The following is a 21,289-nucleotide window of genomic DNA, read 5'->3' on the forward strand; positions in this document are numbered from 1 at the left end:
GAAGCAAAACAGTGTATATTATTTTAGTTGCTCTACAAACATGTTAAGAGGTGGGAGTCACAAACTGTTGCTCCTGAAAGTACTGTTCAGTGCAATCCTGTCTGTATTTACTTAGAGGTTACGATGACTTGAACGGGTCTTACTCCCGTGTGCTAAGAACTCCAGCCTACTTGGTAAACAGGAAAGGAAAAAATTATAACAGAAAACAGAAGCCACATGATTGTGAGCAACAAAGGAAAATACTGTTAGCTGGGCTTAAAATACTATGTATATCTTAGCATTATCGTGAACAAGCAAAAGAAATTCACGTATCTAAGGGGAAATTTGTACATTATCATCATACTACAGCTGACAATTTCATTGTTCATTCTGAAGGAGAAAATATTTCATGTAATTATAGGTGATGCAGAAGAGACACCAGAAACAGCCACTGAAGAGGATGCCAAGCTGGAGAGAAGAGGGACAGTCCCAACACCCTGGCTAAATATAAGAAAATACCACTTTAAAGATGCTTCTTTGCCAAGTTAGCAGGGGTTATTGCTACTGTATTTATATATTGCTATCATAATTATGAAACAATAGACATCTTTACATTGAGACTCTATTAGAGGGTGAAATTATTGAAACATGATAACGAAGGTGATGAATGAAAAGTTCAGCTTTACCATACCTTGTTATCTACTGATGTATTTTATTAAACAATAAATAAATGAGGCTTGCATTCTGCAAGCACAGATGAATGTTCCTGGCAGCTGCCAGAGAAGCTCCAAATCCAAGTTTGAAAAGGCAGCAGAAGAACTCCCACATTTTAACACAAGGGGGGGGGGTCAAACTCATTTCATTGAGAGGGCCAAATAGCATTCACAGCATCTGCAGAAGGCCGGAAGTGATATCATTAAGCAGGAAGCGACATCATTAAGCAGATGATGGCCAGAAATAAGCACTTTGTTCTCACTTAGAAACTCATTAGCTGCAAAGGACAGAAGAGAAAATGTGCAAATCTTGTTCATGTTTTCAAGTTATGAAAGAGCCCAATTATCACGCTCGGAGAGCCCAATTATAACAGGAGCTGGATAAAGTGCTTCCTGGGGCTGCATCTGGCCCACAGGCCTTATGGTTGACACCCCTGTTTTAACATCACAGGAGCAGTTTTGCTTGATCTGTTCTGGAGTGGTGGTCTGAATTATAAGTCTCCATGATCAAAACATGATCACAAGGTACAAAAACGGTACAATTTTCAGATGTTTCTCATTGTTACTGTGAAAAGTCTCAGCTTTCTGGGTTGTTTGGAAACACTTGCCCAAGCTGGAATACATTTCTTGCTTCCCATAGCCACAGGGATATTTCTAAGTGAATTCCAAGGCACCTTACAGTGTGATCCTATACTCGAATGGCATCTCATCCCTGCTATGTTTGTGTAACATCCAACAAATCCCAAAACCAGTTCAGCACAAAGAGGGAGTGCAAAAGAACCCCAAAAATTCCACAGAGGTGCAGTCCCACCAGCCACCCCCTCAGCTGCTCCCAGCATCCATGGAAACACCAATAGTCTGCACCAGCTATGGAGCTGTCCAAATGATGCTAGATATGGAACTAGGTATGGAAGAAGCAAAACAACACACAGTTAAGGAACAGGATGTCAACACACCACACCCACCCACACAACCAGCCTCCATAAGGAGGTCATAGTGCCTGCTAATGCTGCAGCTGTTGTGGCACAAGTAGTGAAGGGCCAGAAAAACAGTGAGAAAGCCCAGCACACAAAGTTCAAATCCCTGTATGCTACTCACAGAAACACACACTGATATGAAATACCATTTTGAATAGAGCAGGCAGGAGGGGAAAGATACCCCTTCCCAAATGAACTAGGCATGTGCAACAAACATGCAGGGTCTCCCAGAGAAAGGGCTCAAGTTCATGGGAAGGAAATACCCCTTTAGGAAGGTTGGAACTGGGGTGAACAACGAAAGGCGCTCCAACTGCACCAGGCAAGACACAAATCTGCTCACTGGACCTAGGATAGTAGCCAGGCTAGCCAGAGGGATGGATAATGCCAAGGCAAAACCAATCTTTTCCATCCCCAAGCATAGCCATTATCATGCTGCCCTCTCACCCTTTCCCAACTGACTGCCTCATGCATCATGGCAGCAATGAATGGGCTAATCACGGCCCTGCCAACCTCCTCTCCCAAACTGAGCCTAAAGACTCAGAGAGAGGAAATGATGCAGATCCACAGCCCTGGGTCTTCACTTTAGTTCCCCCACAGTTGTTCTCACCCTTGTTCTCCCTTGGGGAGAAGGGATTCCTATCTGTCAAGTCATTTTATGTCAACTCCAATAGTGGTGTAACATTACACGGACACTCAGGGAGGGGATTTATTGTATGGCATCTGCCAGCTCCTCCCTGTACCTCCCAACACTTCATCCTGCTTGGGGGCTTATGACAGCCTGAGTTGACGTAGGAGGTATGCTGACATGGAGTTGCGCCAGCACTGAAGGGAAGTTATGGTTGTGTTGGGGTCGTTATTGGTGTTGCATAGTCAAAATGACATTCTGCCACCACCTGAGGCTTGCAGCATATCCTATGCTGCTCAGAATGACTTTTTAAGTATAGAATAGCACTATTAGGGTGCACAATGGTTCCCAAATTGTGTGCTGCATCAAATTCACTGCACTCAGGGCACTGCAGCAAATTCACATGGTCACCACAGAATGTCACCACAAGGTCACCACAGAATGTGGCCTCATCTTCTCAGCTCTCCTGAGCACCACCATCTTCCAAGCTCTCCCAGGTGCCGCCTTCTTGGATCACACAAGATCTTGCATGATCCAAGATGGTGACATCTGAGAGAGCCAAGAAGAAGAGGCTGCCACAAAAGGACACCGTGACCATGGTAAGTTTAGGAACCACTGGAGTGGCATAATCTCCAGTGTAAGGAGCAGCATAAGGACAGTGTTTCTCAAAGTTTATCCTCTGCTGTACCACTTCACATGATCTACCTATTCGATGTACCACCAGAAGTAACTGGTGATGACATCATCGCTAGTTACTTCTGGGTTGGGAGGCCAGATATGATGTGACAAACACCAGTATGAGGCTCAGGGTAGACGGGAGGGCTTTTTTGAGCATGGAAAAGCATGCTTTGGAGCTCTGCCCTCCAAACCGATCTTCCAACTGCTGTTTATTGTGTCACATTCCTTGTCTTGCTGCTGACCAGAAGGTGACTAGGGGTACTAGAACTGATGGTACCCTTATCACTGGTTGAGAAATACTGATTTAGAAGTATGTTTTGAGTCCCCAAATTTGAGGAGAGCTACACAAATAACTTTGCTAGTAACCAGGGTGCTTTAGGCTACAAGTCTGCTGAATGTCAGCTTCCTATGTGTTGTGGAAATACTTTAACCAGTTGGGGTACATTTTTAGTCCCCTACTTCAAAAGAAAGAAAGCGAAATATCCAATTTACGATTCCCCTGGTAACTGAGGACCTTGGGCTGTTTGTGTACCAAATAACTGGGCTGTGGTTCATCAGGAAGCACGTTCATAGTGCTGACACATCGATGTGCCAGTAAGTCATCAAGGTCCAAGCATCTTTATAATATGCATCTGATCAATATGTAGCAGGGATCTTCAATGTGTTAGCTGTTGCCAGGGCAGCATAAGCAAAGTACAGGGAAAAGGCAAACGGTTAGTAAAATTCCAGGAAATCTTGCAGATGGCAAAATTAACAGCATACAAACATTTGCAGAAAAATGGAATGGTGAATAGTATTCTGAATGTGTGTGTGCCAGAATTCTAGCTTCTTAAGACACAATTTTTCTTAGAAAGAGGAAACGCCCTTTGTGTCTAGTATAGCATTATACTGTCTGTTTAGATATGCATACATGCACACAAGTACAGTGCAGAATTAATTGTTTTGGTTGCATCTCCCAGATTAATAGAATCATGGAATTGGAGGGGACCCACAAGGTCATGTAGTCCTGCCTGTAGCAGGAAATCCTCCTAGAGCAGTGATTTTCAACCTTTTTAATCTCATGGGACACTGACATGATGCTACTATTGTCAAGGCACACCATCAGGTATTTTTTGACAATGGACAAGGCACACCATGCTGTGGGAGGGGTACTCACATCCCCCAATGGCCCTACTAATAAATGACCTTGCCTCAAACTTCCGCAGCACACTTGAAGACAATTTGTGGCCCACCAGTGGTTGAAAATTGCTGTCCTAGCATCTCCAGCAGGTGTCTGTTGAGCCTCTGCTTGAAGATCTCCAGTGAGGGAGAATTCACCACCTCCTTTGGCAATCTGTTCCACTGCTGAACCATCCTGACTGTCAAGAATTTCTTCCTGATGTCCAACTGGAATCTCCTGTCTTGTAGCTCATACCCACTTGATCTTGTCCTACTCTCAGAGGCAGTTGAGAACAAATTTGTTCCTTCTTCTATATGATAGCCCTTCAGGTATATGAGGAGCTCTATCATATCCTCTCTCAGCATTCTCTTCTCCAGGCTAAACATACCAAATTCCTTCAATCTTTCCTCATAGGAAACTGTTTTCCAGGCCTCTCATTTGAATCTCATTCAATGGTGTGAAGAGACCAGGGAACTCCCACAACTCCATGCTCTGTTGCATATGCCTCTTGCTCTTCTCAGTGCTGAAATGCTGAACTCTATTACAAGATAAACTTCTTGCCTCCCATTTTGACTGACATATTTTCTGGTCATTGGGCTATAACTTTTGATGGAATACAGAAGTGGTTCTCGTACGTTTAGCACCAGGACCCACTTTTTAGAATGAGAATCTGTCAGGACCCACTGGTAGTGATGTCATGACCAGAAGTGACATCATCAAGTTGGAAAATTTTTAACAATTCTAGGGTGCAATCCTGCCCACACTTACCCAGGACTAAGTCCCATTTACTGTCATTGTTAATAGAATATACATAGTAGCTTGTTAAATGCTACATTTTCCCAAATGCAGTCACATACCATGATAGCATCAAGTCTAATATATTAAGAATAAAATATTGAAATGAATGGGGACCCACCTGAAATTGGCTCGCGATCCACCTAGTGGGTCCCAACCCACTGTTTGAGAAATACTGGAATAGAGATATTTAGATGCGGTTTGTTTCATTGCATTCTGCATTAAATTCTGCATTGAATGGTATATAACAGGATGGTACTACATTTGAAAATACCAAGGTTGTGAGTTTTGGCCACTAGTGTCAAACTCAGGTTGCTGCTCCCCATAAGCTTTATTGCTTGTTGCTTATATGTAGTGTTGGCATCCTTCAGTCTCGAAAGACTATGGTGTCACACTCTGAATGGTGGTTCTGGAACAGAGTGTCCTCTCCAGTGCGTGAAGCCTGGGTAAAGTAGGTATGGAGGATAGGCTGTTACCCATGCAGCAAATCCCCCCTCTCCATGTCGCTGAAATGGTCCAATGGAATGGCAGAGGCCAATATGATTGGTTCCAGCAGCATCGCAGGAGTTGCCAGAATGTGACTGAGTTCAGCCATGAACTGCCTCAGGGACTCCGGCTCCAGATTTTTCCTCGAGGTTGACTCCTGAAGCCTCTTCCATAACTGGATGTAGCCACAAGGCAGTGGAGGTTTGGGGTCAGAGTTTTCCTTCTCTCAGATGAGCTGCTTTCCCAGGCTGACGAGTCCCATCTACCCGGTGGCTGTTTAGTCGCCTCTTACGACAAGTACAGCCAAACTGAGGGCCTATTCTTATCCCCAGCCCCCAGGGGAAATATGTAGTGTGTGTTTATACATATATATATGTATATAGTTGATACCAGTGATACTGTGATTTTTATCTGTGTGTTCTTATTCTGCTTCCAGTTATCACTGCGATTGTTCTTAACTTCAATAAAAATATTATAGTTTTGTTATACTTTAGTATATTATATATACACACACATACATAATAGTCAAGTTAAGAATTATATTTATATATAGGTGTGCGTGTGTGTGTGTATATATATATATATTATTCCAGTTAAGAACAATCACAGTGATAACTGGAAGCAGAATAAGAACACACAGATTTATATTTATATATATATATATATATATATATATATATATATAAATCTGTGTGTTTTTATTCTGCTTCCAGTATATATATATGTGTATATATGTATGTATGTATATATATATATATATACACACACACACATCTGCACCTCCTTTAGGGGAGGGAACACCTTGCAGCAGGAACCTGACTCAGGCTTACCTGTGCCCACGTGACTGCCAAACTCTCACCTGAAACTCTGCAGGAGTTACTCATCCCCCCACAGACGCAGGCACGCAGGCAGCAGAACCTTGAACATCCTCACCTTCTTCGCCACCGCTGCTGACTGGCTACTGAGAAGAGCAGGTGAGTCCTGCGCAGGGCGGTGGCGGGAAGAGCCGGCGAACGGTAGGAGGTGCCGGGAAGAGCGGGCGGGGCGGAGGAGGGCGGTGCTGGGAAGAGCGAGAAAGGGCAGCGGGGGGAGGTGCCCGGAAGCGCCTGTTTCCTCGCCCTCTTGGCAGACTCTGGCTCGAGCCGGGACAGGGCGCGGCGGTGAGGAAAGAGTTCCGGGCGGCGGCGTACCCCTCTTCGTCCGGCGGAGGGTCTGAGAATTCCGTTGGGGGCCAGAGAAGCCGAGCCGAGCCGAGCCGCAGGTAACTTTCCGCGCGGGGCGGCCGTGGCTACTTCTGCCGCCCGCCCGCCCGGCACGGCCTATTCCGGCCGACTTGGAAACTTTGAGGCCGCTTCAGCACAGCCGGGACGGGGCGTTGGCGGCGGCCTATCCCTCCCCGCCAGCCCGGCCTGGGGCCGTCCTGACGACGCTCTCCCTCCCTCCACTCTCCCGAAGCGCTTGAGGCCTTCCCGGCCTCCCCGCCCTCTGTTGCTCTGGCTCTGGGCGGTGGGGGGGACTATCGGCCCAAGCCTAGGCGTGTCTACTCGGAAGTAAGTCCCATTGCGCTCAGTTACTCCCAGGAAAGTGTGCACTGAACTTCAGCCTGTTTCTTTCCTCCCCAGAAGTTGTTGGGCTGCTAGTAGTTCCGTGTGTGTGTGTGTGTGTGTGTGTGTGTGTAACTTGGACAACAGTCCTCTCCACACTTTCCTGGGAGTAAGCCCCATTGACTACAATGGACTTACTTCTGAGTAGACACGCAAAGGATTAGGCTCTGAGGCTGCCATCCTTTCCACACTTTCCTGGGAGTAAGCCCCATCGACTATAATGGGACTTTCTTCTGGGTAGACGTTCATAGATTTGTGCTGTAATTCTTTGTTTTGCTCTCCAGCCTTTTGATTTGGGAGTGTAGAAAGGGAGGGCCTGGCTGCTGCTCCTGCTTCTACCACCTCTCTTTTGAAAAAGAGCTTTGGAAAGATGAATTAATAGAGAGAATAATGAAAGTGGCGGAAATGGATAGGCTTACAGAGATTTTGGATCAACAGCCTGAACTCTATCTAAACACAGAGCAATGGAGTCCATTTTTTGTTTGGTTGAAAATGAAGTTGTAGATGTATGAGATAGTGCATTTAGATGAATAAATGGCATACATGATTTATTATACAGGATATGATATGATAAATGATATTAAGAGGTTAAACTAGAAGAGGAACAAGATTAGAAGATATGTATTGATTGGATATATTGATATATGATTGCCTGCACCCTTCAATGGTATTTTGTGTGTGTGTGTGTGTGTGTTTGTTTGTTTGTAAGGAGGGGGATCCTTCTTGCATTTAGTTGCCGCCCCCCCGCAAAGTTAATCTAAACTTATTTAGAAGTTTTTTGGATATTTGCTGTGATTGGAAAAAGTTTGGTACGACTTTTTGAAGCTCATTATGATGTTCCAAGGGGCCAGTCTTAGCCAACTTCCCAGCGCTAATGCAGCCATGCCAACTAGATGTGGGCTGTGTCCTGTGGGGCAGTGGTGCAGTCACAAGATAAGGGAGCATTTCACCTCTGGAAAGTTGGATAGGATTGGGTGTTAATTCAGTGATATTTAACTATAGATGAATGTTTTGGATAGGATTGGATGTTAATTCAGTGATATTTAACTATAGATGAATGTTTTTAAAAGAGAGTCAATAATAGTAGTTCCCCTTTCACCATAGCTTTATTATATTAAAATAAAAAATATTTGTCTTATTCTCCAAAACTGGTGTTGGCCACCAATCTGCTGTAAAATTACTTTTTGTCTGTTCAGTTTAGTTTATGTTTGTTGTGTTGACATCCATTATGAAAACATCCCATAAATTCCATCTGTTTCTATTTAATGGCCCAGGGTGACTTCCATTGTTGGGTTATAAGCATCTGTGCTGCAAGTAGCATATGTTGTATTCATGTTTTAGTAGGAGCAAGTGGCATACTAACTACTTACATGTTTCTAAGTATTTATAGACTGATCCTGTGCCAGTCTCTCATCTTTCATTGCAGAAGTCCCACATCACATCTAGTTTGACCAACTTTGTACCTTAATAGGGACTTCAACCAACCCATCCTGTGGTGGTAGCTGAACTGTTCAGAATTTGGGTAGTGGTGACATCCAGTTCTGGTTGTTACGCTAAAAATCTTGGCGTAACAAATTTGATTATATTTTATGCAAACTAAAGTGGATTCTTAACCATGGGGTGATACCTATATAATATGAATATTGTGCTAATGTTTGAGAAAGCAGTCTACAATGAATGCTCAATTTAACAAACCTTGACTTTAGAAACAACTGGTGTTTTCTGCTTCATTAAAAACTAGTTGTACATTTTGCACAAGTGTCTCCATTGACTTCAATGCATTTGGGTTTGTATTTGGCCTGTTGGACACCCTCTTCCCCCATTAGTCTGAGGGTTCTGAAAGGCATTCTGAGGCGCAGCTGTTCTTTGTGATGCAATAGGAAAAAGCTCAGTAAGCCCATCTCATAAGAAAGTGTTAAATAGCATCTTTCTTAAGGTAAAATTGGTTGTGTTATAAGTTGTTTCACTTAAAGTTGCAGTTTCTAAGAACCTATCAACTTTAAATGAGGTCTTGCTGTAAATTAAAGTATATTTTAAGAACTGCAACACTTCTGATGTGTTTTGTTACAAGTCATATACTTTGGGAAACAGCTTATAAAGTAGCGTGAACATATTCAGATGTGTATTGGATATAGTCTTAAGATAAATACAATTTAGCATTTATTAAAAACATATAAACACATTTTTGTTTGTCATGGGTTCAGTATCTGTATATCTCTAAAAAAAAACATAGCTTAGTGTGTGCATGTTGGACTTTTAAAACTGCTGAATTTGTTGTTCTTTGCATCCATGGATTGTGTGTTTCTCTCCTTTGCCCACTTCTTAGCTGAAACCTGCCTTTTTTTACTGTGTGTGCAATACCAGTGAAGTTAATCTGAAGGCTATGTACATCTTAGAAATGAACGTTGTCTGGTCTAAAACACTGGGCATGAGGACCAATTTGCCCTAAATGGTCCCCCTGAGGTGACAGCTAATTTCACCCCCCCCCCCAGTACTGAAACAGTTGGTACAGTTCTAGATAATTGAAATAAATAAGATCTTGTTATTTTTTCTCTCCCAATGATTAAGGTAGTTTTTACTTTTGAGAGAAGACTCATGACAAAATAATCCAGAAAAGGAAACCTGTTTATGTGGTTTTGGTATCTGAGTAGGTCAAGGTTGGCATCTGAAGTAACCAATTGTTTCTGACTGAAAACTAGATAGATTGATATGTTACTAAAGTTGCATGACCTGAAGACAGCTTTCTGTGGATCTTACCCTATATGGCTATTTCCTGTACTTTAATCCTATGGCATCATCCCCAGCACCCTGGAATGGGGCAATGCTTATGTGGAAAGGAAGTATATTTCTGAACCATGTGGTTGCTTACCCTGTTAATGCTTATAGGGTCATGGGGTTCAGGCCAGTGGAAACTGTTTCAGTAAATCCCAGTTAAATCTTTAAGTTACGGCTAGATTTTTCAACACTGGCATCAAATTTTTAGATGCCCAGACACTTGTGGTTTTTCCAACACTAGGGGATGCCTCATTCTAACACATAGAAGGTGATCACTCATCTCTCTCTTGTAACTGATACTGTGTACATAGTTAATGTTCTCATTCATATGATTCGAAAAGATTGGGGCTGGTTGTGGAAATTTCATTTCTGTCTGTGAAGCTGATGTAGTTCTGGTCTTTCGGAAGATCAGGCATGTGCAGTGTCAACACTCCCTTCATTCTTATCCTTCCTCTGTTATCATTGTTCTTCTTTCCAGGGCTTGAAAAATATTTTGCATTCCTAGGTACCAGTGTCAGATTTCTAGGCTCTTGGAAGTAGGGCCTGGAAAGGTTTCTAGGCTCTTTCAGCTTTTCTATGCTGCCTTGCTTTCTTCTACACATCTAATCTTGCACACTTTTTGCAGAGCATTTTCTAGGAGCTATAGAAACTTTGTCTTGCAAATCTTTGATCTGTTTCCCTTTAATTCTAGCCTGTGATTGATAGAAGTGAAAACATCTGCTGTAGAGATGTATACCTAAACCATTTTTGAGATCCTGAGTGTAGGAAAAGCAGCATAAAAACATTTAAATAGAACTAGTAGGAAATTTTATGGAAGGGTGTGTTTTGGGATTAGGGTTAACAAGTACCCTTACAGAGAGGCTTGCTTTAATAATTCTAACAGAATGGTGCTAAGGTACAGCAGATATACTTCCTTCTGGTGGGGAAAGTCAATCTGACTATTGTATGTTTGAAATGAATCATAACCATTTCTCCTGTCTTGTGTAATCCATTCTTGACTCCTTCTTGGGGTGTGTGTGTTTGGGGGGGGGGGAATCATTAGTCATGTTTCTCTACATAGAAAGAATTGTTTGACTATACCAAACTATTATGTCATATGTGCTGGGCCATGCCTTGATCTTAAGATAACTAAGTCCATTTGAATTTTCATGAACTTTATTCAGGTGTGCATGCTGAGGATCAAAGACTTAAATAACATTGCCTATATTCTCTTTAATTTAACATACATAGTATCTTTGTGTATTACACCCACTTGGATCTTTCAGTTTCTGTCACAAATGTAGTCTTCTGCTTGTACTCAAAACAGGAATGCTGTTTTAAGTGGATAAAAACACTAGGGCAGTGTAATTTTAGGGTATAATTGCAAATCCACTTTCTTACCAGAATAACTAGTCTCTCTCCTTCCTTTCCCTTCCTCCTTAAGTAGCTGCTGCTCTGTAGAATCAGTCTCTATTTAATTTATCCACTGCATTCTGCTTAATGTGCAGTCATCTTTAACATTGCTTATCTAGAGAATGTGTTGTCGTTCTTTGATTATTTGTTGAGGACTCTGCCTAGTGCGTTGTGTAGTTCTATGGATAGGATGATTAATGTCTGGTATGTAGTCTGCCAGACAAGTACAGTACTTCCATTAATGCAGTAGTTTAATTGTCATCTAGGCTTCCTGCCAAAACTGATGCATTGCTCTGTTCAGTATTTGAGTTTGTTTTTCTGTACTTTCTCACTATGACTGGAATAGAAGAACAAAAGTTTGAGGCTCTTGATGACATCAGTGCACAGTTATTCCTTTCTAGCAACAGTTGTGATTTTTCCAAGGCTGCTCTCACTGAAGTCTGTAGAGCAGATTTTGGGTTGTTGATGTTCTTTTCTCTTACTTTCTGTAAATAATGCTTAGTTTGGCACATGGTCAACATACTGACGACAACTTGACAGGTAGGCCAGAGGCAAAGTGGCTGAATGATGGTGATAAGGTGGTAAAGTAGGCAGCAAGCTAAGAAAGCTCAAGGGAAGGATTAGTGGAGGAGGTAATGATCCGAGAGAGGATCAGACTATGGAGACATGGATTTGGGGAGAGGAGGGGTTAAAGGTAACTGTAGAGAACTGAAGAAGTTCTCTTAATGGCAAGAGTGGGAAGTTTCCATACTGACAGTAACTAGAAGGATGTAGTGGTGGGTAGTGGTGACAGTAGATGGGAAGCTGAGATGGATTTAAACTAACAATCCACATTTTTAGTGGCAGGTTTCTAGAGTCTATAAAAGAATTGAGTACTGCTGTTGCAGTTCTTTAACAAACAGTGTTCATAAAAATAAGATTTGGGTATGGGAGTTGATTTCTTTGGTGGGCTAGACTCTACAGTGTGAGATAAGAACTTTTGGGGCACCTCTCCTAAAATATGTAGAAGGTGTTTTATTACTTCTGCTTTAAGTATCAAAGAATGGTACCCATGTCCCCATGTGTACAGTGAAAATACATAAAGAGGAGTAGGATCATGGTGTCTTTGCCTTCCCCCCTTCCTCAGATGTGTGTGTTTGAGGAAATTTGCAAATGCATTGAGGAGTTTGCAGTCCTGCTCCCCAGCGCCATGTGAATAGTGCTAATGTAGGTTGTGATAGAAGTAGCTATGCAGCTGAAATCCAAAATTATTGTAAGCTTATGTCTTGCTAGCTTATGTCTTGCTTCAAACAAACTGGGGTAGTTTGAAGGACTGTGAGAGGAAAAGGAGACCTCAAAGTGCTTAATTCATTTTGTTACACTCTGGTAAAATATATTTTCAATCACTGCAGTAGTTTGAAGACACTTGCTAGTGGTTTGGAATAGGCTCTTTGTAAAATCGCATGCTGCTAAAGAACACATGCTTGGGTTCAGTGCCTTGGTTCCTTCTTGATTATCTCCTTTCTAAAGTACAGATACAGTTTTGGTCATGTGTGTTCATGCCCTTGCAGCTTAGGTTCATTTGTAGGAGGCTTTCAGAATTATTTCTTAGCATGTTTTGCATTGTTTCTCCTCTCTGCCTGTAGCAAAATTTGGTCTGGGTTTCATGGTTTGATCTGCAAGAAGAGTCATATGACTCTGTGCTAAAGATGGGATCTGAAATAGGATCAGATTCTTTATCTCTGGTGTGTGGAAAATCAGTTTAAGGTTCAAACTTGCAGCTACATTTGAATTGCATTTACAAAATTGCAGTATGTAGCTAGGGTAGTGCTGCATTTATGCGGATTTCTACATTTGTGCAATTTATGGGAATATGTACTAAAGATTCCAAGGATTGGGAGCAAAATGTGGCTTCCATTTTCTGCGTCTAATAATTTTGAATTTCTTAGTTTAGATATAGGTATATGTAGACTTGATTATAAAACTGGCTGTGTCACTGGATGTTATCTGCTGCTCAAGTGTTTCTGTCTCATACAAAAGGAAGAAGGTTGTAATTTTTGTTGATTCCTCCAAATTGTTGCAGAGAATCTCTAACTTAGATTGTACCCCTTCTCCTTTTTGCATAAGTGAGAGATAATGCTTGTGCAAAAGAGCATTTAGGTGCAAACTCTTGTGTCTGTCTTTGTGTACAAATCGTTTTCTCACCTTCTTATCTATTAAAGAAAACTGATTCAATAGTTGAAGATCAAAACTACAAAATTGTCTTGCAAAATGGGAAGTGGCCTATTTGTCAGGTATCTAACCACCGCTCCATCCAAGTGGCGAGGATCTCCCCATTCTATTGCACGTGGAGCGTGAAAATCTGGGGGACTTCCAAAGCTGTTTTTTATTTAAAGCACATTTTTCATATCCCTTTCCAATTATCTAGTTCTATATCGCATATCAACATAGAGAAATTGAGATTTGCAGTTTTAAAGCTAAGTCACTGGTTGAAGCTAAAAGTGGGGCTAGAGGTTTAAAAAGTCCAAGGCGACTGATCTAACTCTTTGGATGGGGCAAGAGTAAATGTTCTTCACTTCTGGAAAAAATTTCTAATAGGCATTGCCTTTCTTATGCACCTAAGGCTATAGTCCTATATACAGGTACATTAATTTGGGGGTAAACACCATTGGTTACTGTGAGACCCTTTTATAAATAAACAAGTTTGTGTAATGTGGCGAGCAAAATAACTGGGTGTCTTTCTCTTTCCAGAAATGACTACTATTAATGCAGGAAATGTTAACTTCAAATGGGATCCTAAAAGCCTGGAGATAAGAACATTGGCTGTTGAAAGGTTGCTAGAGCCTCTTGTTACACAGGTAATGACTCTGTTTTGACTCTGTAGGGTCACATTGGGAGACCAACACCTGTATAGCTTGTCAAATGTGTAGTGACTGCTATGCCAAATTGAATCTTGTTATATGTCCATGATTGATCTTTCTTATAAAGAATCATAAAATAGGTTATTAAAAGCTGGCACAGCCTTGCTAAATTTGGCTGGATATGATACCGGCCATTTATACCATCTTGTATGCAGAATGCACTTATGCAAGAACTGGTATAGTGGATAGAATATTGTGTTTAGATGCCAAAAATGCATGTTCAGAATCTGTCAGTGGAACTCATTTGGTAGCAGGTTGAATATTTTTTCCCCCTTTTTAAACTTGTGGATGTTTGGTTTCTCTTTAAAAAATATCTAAGTGTAAAATGAAGTTCGATCTTCGTTAAAGCACAGTTTACACCTGTCTTTTAATACTGAAATCCATGACACTGATTCCAAGGATAGCTGTGCTTAAGTTCCTCTTAAACTAATGCCACATAAGTTCATTGTTAATACCTTGCCACAGTGACTTCAATCTGGTTTTTAATATGACTTAGGCTGAAATCTATGTACTTACCCGAAAGACTCACTGAACACACTACTCACTTAACATGTATAGGATTGTATTATAAGGAATTACTGGTCCTGTAATACTTCCAGACTGTAGTCTTAACCATGGCTGAGAGATCAGAAGCACACCTAGCAGTTCAGTGTGCTCCTCCTTCCTCCATGTGTTTATGTACTGTTTTCATGCTCAACTGTTCTTCTTCCCTTGCTTCTTTCAGCACTGTGCTTGACATTATGTGTGCAATAACTAGCTTTAAACTAGTCATATGGTTGAAAGCAAGTTTTAGATGCCAACCATAACTGACTATAAACCTGGAGCCTTCTTCAGACTATCTTTTCAATTCTGGTTTAAAGCTGGCTGTAGTTGGCTTCCAGAACTGGTTTTAACCATGTGGCTGGTTTATTTAAATAGAAATAAAATGTTTTAAGAAATCATTAAAACGTACATTGCCACATAGTAGAAAGGCTTTCTTTCATTGTAAATCAATAAATTTTAATTCAGCATGTGATCTGTAGCACCATACTTAAATGCATAATCGCAAAAGGCAGGCATTTACCCTACGGCTTTCTTTTTACACAGCAATGCACTCTAACTTTTTCTGAGATTCCTTTGTAGGAAATGGGGGAACCTTATTTGAATCAGTTCATCCTACTGGGTGGCCTTGGGCAACTAACTCTCTCCCACTGTAGCCTAACTCAAGGAGGAGTTCGGATAATCCCATGAATGCCACTCTGTACTCCTTAGAGGAATGGTGGGAATACAACATAAGAAAGGGGGAAAATCCTGTACAGCATTAAACAGATGTGTGTACAAAACAGTGAACTGTTTCCATAATATAGAAAGTAATTCTGAAAATTTTCAGCATGCCACAGCAAGAGGAAAAACATATGAGAGGATGAGTGACGTGCAGTTTAAGCAATGGGAGAGAGGAAAATTCAATAGAGTTTTGTGCAGTAGCATGGATGCACATGAGAGGCAAGCTTTAACATGTAGACTGTGAATTGGAGAGTTGCAGGGGAAATGGATTTGCACAAGCAGGAAAAAAATGGAAACAAGAGTTGTCTGTCAAACTGCAAAACAGTGTGTCTGCAAGTTCCCATGTTTGCCATAGGAACGTCACACTGGCAGTTACTCTTTCAGTAAAGGTAATACTTGACATGAAGATTAGTTTAAAACTTCTCAAGTTTATGGAATTAGTTGTTGGTGAATGAAAGTGTGTAGTTCCTTTGTAATACCTGAAGTTCTCATTGTGACTAAAATAATAAAATGTGCTCTTTATGAAACTACTTTCCAGGTTACAACTCTGGTGAATACCAGTAACAAGGGCCCTTCCAACAAAAAAAGAGGCCGCTCTAAAAAAGCTCATGTCCTTGCTGCATCAGTTGAGCAAGCAACAGAGAACTTTTTGGAGAAAGGGGACAAAATTGCAAAAGAGAGCCAATTTCTTAAAGAAGAGTTGGTGGCAGCAGTGGAAGATGTTCGCAAACAAGGTATGTAGTGTGGCCTTCTGATAGGGCCTGAATTGGCTGTGACTCTTGCAGCTTCTGGCATCAGTTAATAGCCTACAGTGCCACATACCTACCAGCGCATGCATGAAGTCGCATCCTTTTTCAAAAGAGGGGGAAAAATACTCTGTAGCCTTGGCTCTTGGTGCTCTCCAGTATACCACCACCTTTGGTCTTTTTAAAATCAATCTATTAATCCTACTACCCTTTCTGTAAAGAGCTCAAGGTGGCATACATAATCTCCCACCCAGTTCCCACAGGAGTCCCTGTGAGGTAGCCAGGATGGACAGATTGTGACCAACTCAAGGTCACCCAGTGAGCTTTGCGAATGCTGTTTCGATCTTCTGTAGCTGAAATCCATTAAATACAATTTCTGATGAATTAACACTAATAGCACATTGTGCATTATTCTAAACAACATTTTCCCCCATGATCTTGTCAACTCTTTGAGAATCTAGAGTAGCCATTCACAGCCTTTTTTTGGATATGGCCCCTTAGGAGTTCTTCTCAGGTTCCAAGCTATCCCCCCTCCCACATCAAAGATACAACACAAACAGATAAACATAAAATCCCCTTCTTACAGTGTCCAGTCTGTGGCCCTTTCAAATATGCCAAGTCCCCCTGGGAAGCCACACGACTCCTGTTGAGAATGGCTGATCTAGACCATGGGGTAGAATTGGTTGATCTCAGAAACTGCCTTTAAGTTGAAGGAGCGTATGTCATGTGTGCAAGGAACTTTTTATTCTCTGGAAAAAGTCAAGTACCATAATTTTTCCCCCAGTTATAGTGATGGACTAATTTAATAGGAGGTATGCATTAACAGTTGTAATGACTTTAACCTTAGACCACCAAAAGGTCAAAACTAGATATTGTTCAACTGAATAGATCAAATATTGTAATGGAAATAGCATCTTGAATCTGTACTGCAAAATGAAAAATTACTTTGCATTCTTCCTATTTGTAACAACAGTGCTGTCTAGTCCTACATCTTAAGAGTATCCTTAGTGTTCCATGATTTAGCAGGTTTATGCCCTGTCTACTCTCTGTATTGTATTTTGTTTATTTTATTTATATCCCGCCATGGTCACACAAGGTGGCTTACAACAATAAAAATACAAAAATAGCAATTAAAAACAATAATTAAAACAGGTGCACATAATTAAAAAATCTAAAACAAGCCCTGTGGATTCTAATATAAAAGAGAAAAAAGAGGAAGAAAGCCAGCCAGCCTGTCAGCAATTAAAAGCTTTTTGAAATAAAAAGGTCTTCAGTCCACGCCAAAATATTAACAAAGAGGGAGCAGTTCTCAATTCTAAGGGAAGGGTATTCCAGAGTTCGGGAGCCACCACTGAGAAGGCCCTCTTCCCAGCCGCCACCCATCTCACCTTTCTTGGTGGCGGCACAGTCAAAAGGGCCCCTCCAGATGATCTAAGAGCACGGGCAGGATTATAAGGAAGGAGGCGGTCCCTCAGATATCCCGGGCCCGAGCCGTAAAGGGCTTTAAAAGTCAAAACTAACACCTTGAATTGGGCCCGGAACAGAACTGGCAGCCAGTGTAGTCGCCGAAGCAGCGGCTCAGCAGAGTCAAACCAACGTGCCCCAGCAACCACACGAGCAGCCGCGTTCTGTACTAGTTGTAATTTCCGGACCATCTTCAAGGGCAGCCCCACGTAGAGCGCATTGCAATAATCTAATCTAGATGTCACTAGGGCATGGGTTACTGTGGCCATGTCTGCACAGCTCAGGTATGATCACAGCTGGCGAATCAGCCGAAGCTGTGCAAAGGCTCCCCTGGCCACTGCTGCCACCTAGGACTCCAGGTGCAGCTGTGGATCCAGGAGAATCTCCAAGCTGTGGACCTGCTCCTTCAGAGGGAGTGCAACCCCATTCAGAGCAGGACGATAGTCCAATACCCGTGCTGTGGATTTCCGAACCAAGAGCACCTCTGTCTTATCCGGATTTAATTTTAGCTTATTCGCCCACATCCAGCCCCCAACCGCCTCCAGACAGTGATCCAGGACTCCAACCGACTCCTCAGAAGGTATTTCAGACATACCTAGCAAGTCTGATTTCATGTGTCACTGTTTTCATCTGTAGGAAGTACAAACTGTAACTTACACAGTGATTATTATAAGAACTAAAGGAAAGTAATCACTTTCTTGTGAACTTGGTGTACGCAGGAGACTTGATGAAAAGTGCCTCTGGAGAATTTGCTGATGACCCGTGTTCTTCTGTGAAACGAGGCAACATGGTGAGAGCAGCCCGGGCTCTCCTGTCCGCAGTTACCCGCCTGCTTATTTTGGCTGACATGGCGGATGTGTACAAACTGCTTGTTCAGCTTAAAGTTGTAAGTAGTAGTTTCTCCATAGTTTTTTCTCTAACGTTCTTGTGTATATTATGAAGGGTGTTAAGATAATTATCCCAAGGCTCAGGAGAGGGATACTCCTGTACTGCTTGTGGGCTTCCCAGAAGCATCTGATTGGCCACTTGGGAAACATGGTGTCTGGACTAGATATGTATTTATTCTGATCTAGTGGGGAGTTTTTATTCCTCAATGTGTTTGCTGACTGCCAGGTTTGTTACTAACAAACCGACTATCTCCTTTTCCCCAACTGCCCCCCCATTCTAGTCCCTATTTTGGACTTTATTAACTATCTACACAATGTTGTATTTCAGTAACCCATTAATGTATTTTAGTAGTCGAGAATGACATTCCCAGTCCGTACTTCATCACTGATTTAGCCTGCCTGTTTTGGGGAATGGGTGGGTAGAGGAAACATTTTATTTGCTTGAATGCAATGCTCTTAGAAATAACTGTCACTTTCTTCAGTACATTTTAAATACTGCATTGTTTATATATACTTTATTTAAAACCTGATATTATATTTTTAGGTAGAAGAAGGCATCCTGAAACTAAGAAATGCTGGAACGGAGCAGGATTTAGGAATACAGTACAAAGCTCTTAAGCCAGAAGTGGATAAGCTTAACATAATGGCAGGCAAGAGACAACAGGTATAGTGACAATAGTATAGTGTCAACTTGCCTATTTTTCAGAGATGTAGTCACTGTTCATATATTACTATAAGGGCAGTCAGGAGTATAATAATAATAAACATTGTGATCAACATGTTACAGTTGCTACCAGGGTTGACCATCTTTATCTTATTGACCAACTAAAACTGCCTTGTTATTGGTAACACAATTTAACCACCTAAAACATGATATTTTACACTAGTTGTGAATTCCTGGGTTTTTAAAGAAAAAAAATCTGTGCAAGTTGCATATTGGTAAATAATGCATCTTTTCCATGGGGGTAATGGCAGAAGATGGAGGAACAGCATGAATGCGTTGATGGTTAGAAAACAGATTTTTTTAGGACTTGGGATTGGATGGTGCTTTGGTGGTCATGTAGACTTTTGTACTGTCTGATGAATGCGACTTGTTCAAAGATAGCATATGCAGTACAGTTAATTATGGAAGGGGTCTAAATACTCAACTGAACTATGGTGGTTAATGTCTTTAAGCATATATGTCATACTGAAATTTTCTGTGCAGGAATTAAAAGATATAGGCCATCGTGATCAGATGGCTGCAGCCAGAGGAATTCTTCAGAAAAACATTCCTATACTTTACACTGCTTCTCAAGCATGTCTGCAGCATCCAGATGTAGCAGCTTACAAAGCCAATCGGGACTTAATCTACAAGCAGTTGCAGCAGGCAGTAACAGGAATCTCTAATGCAGCCCAAGCAACAGCTTCTGAGGACTCGGTTCAGCCACAGAGTGGTGGTGGAGAATTGGCTTATGCACTTAACAACTTTGATGTAAGTACTACATTTCTCAGAAGACAATTCCTTTTTTTATAACTTTTACAAGAACCATTTTAATTCTTTTTTAAGAATGAAAAGTAACCATATCTTGACTGACTTAGCACTGGTTCAGATAGCTACAAATCGCTTTTGTAAACATCTGAACCAAGATCCTCACTTGCATTTTCATTCACTACAGCTGGAATAAACTGGGAGGGTTCAGTTTCAGTGACTAATCATGGTATTTCTAAGCATAAAAAACTGCAGTCTTCTCTCCTTACATTTGGAGGGAGAGAGGAGTGTGTGAGCCCGAAATTCCTGCTAGTGCAGGTTGAATCTCAGTATCCACGAGGATTCTAGCTCACAACTGGATACCAAAAATCACAAAGGAAATCCATTTAAAACAATGTCCCTTTGCTCAGTGATTTAAAAACATCCTTGCTGACATTTGTAATGCACGACAGAAGCATCAGACAGACCCTCAGGCAGAATCAATTATTCTCTCTCCAGACACTCAGAAAGACTTCACTTCAAGGTAGGGAAGTGATAATCACTTGCATTCTTTCATGTGTTCAGGGGGAAGGGAGGGGGTCGCTTGCCTGGGAGTGAAGTTGTTCTAAGCCCCTAGAGAGAGAATGATTGAATTATCTGTCAGCTGCCCTCACCCGCACTAACGAGGCTATTGTTAAACAATGTTTTTCCTTTAAATTAAAAGCCCTTCTCATTGCATTGAGTAATTAGGTTAGACCAGTAATGTCAAACTAGGATTTTATTATGGTTCTGTTAATTTCTTAAACTTTAACTAACTTTATTTCTCAGTTTTATAATCATGTGCTATGTAAATGTTCTCAGAGTACAGGTGGACCCTCGTTATTTGTGAGGGTTCCATTCCTGCAACCCACGCAAATATCAAATTTTGCATGAAACCAAGTCACGCAAACTTCAAGGTCCACCCAGGTCCACCCAGCCTTCCTCTGGTCGCGTCCAGAGCTGTTCTGAGGCCTTTGGAGGCCGTGTGCTGCCTCCACAGGCCTCAAAATGACCTCCAGAGGTCCTCAAAGGGCACTTTGGTTTTTGCCTGAAAACCAGAAGTGCCCTTCAAGGACCTCTGGGGGCCTCAGAAGAGCCTCTAGAGGTGACTGGAGCACAACTCTAATCCCCTCCAGAGGGCTCAGTTGGGGCTGAGTCTGACTCCATGCAGGTCCTGGGGGCCCACGTTGAACCAGGTAAAAATTCCATGAACAAACAAGCTCCATCTATACAATATTTTGTGCTGTTTATGAAACGTGGTTATGAAGGTCTTTACCCAACATTCGAGGTGAACTTACTTACCTTGAGGCATCTAAGTGTGCCTCACTCCAGATAGGAATAAACAAAAGTTGAAAAT

General features: G+C 41.7%; 1 protein-coding gene across 2 annotated transcripts in view; it reads left to right on the forward strand.

Annotated features, from left to right (window-relative positions):
• The first annotated feature begins 6,493 nt into the window (after positions 1 to 6,493).
• Positions 6,494 to 21,289, forward strand: part of CTNNA1 (catenin alpha 1) — an 82,552-nt gene continuing 67,756 nt past the window's right edge. The window contains exons 1-6 of one of the 2 annotated variants that reach the window (XM_066611231.1): positions 6,494 to 6,673; positions 13,914 to 14,020; positions 15,885 to 16,080; positions 18,276 to 18,442; positions 18,988 to 19,107; positions 19,651 to 19,917. In XM_066611231.1, coding sequence (XP_066467328.1) covers positions 13,916 to 14,020; positions 15,885 to 16,080; positions 18,276 to 18,442; positions 18,988 to 19,107; positions 19,651 to 19,917 — 855 coding nt within the window. In that variant the 5' untranslated portion in view covers positions 6,494 to 6,673; positions 13,914 to 13,915. Of the gene's footprint in view, positions 6,674 to 13,910; positions 14,021 to 15,884; positions 16,081 to 18,275; positions 18,443 to 18,987; positions 19,108 to 19,650; positions 19,918 to 21,289 lie in introns of both variants that reach the window. The other variant, XM_066611239.1, reaches the window with a different exon arrangement.

Source organism: Tiliqua scincoides, chromosome 1 (genome assembly GCF_035046505.1).
Source record: "Tiliqua scincoides isolate rTilSci1 chromosome 1, rTilSci1.hap2, whole genome shotgun sequence".
NCBI lineage: Eukaryota > Metazoa > Chordata > Lepidosauria > Squamata > Scincidae > Tiliqua > Tiliqua scincoides.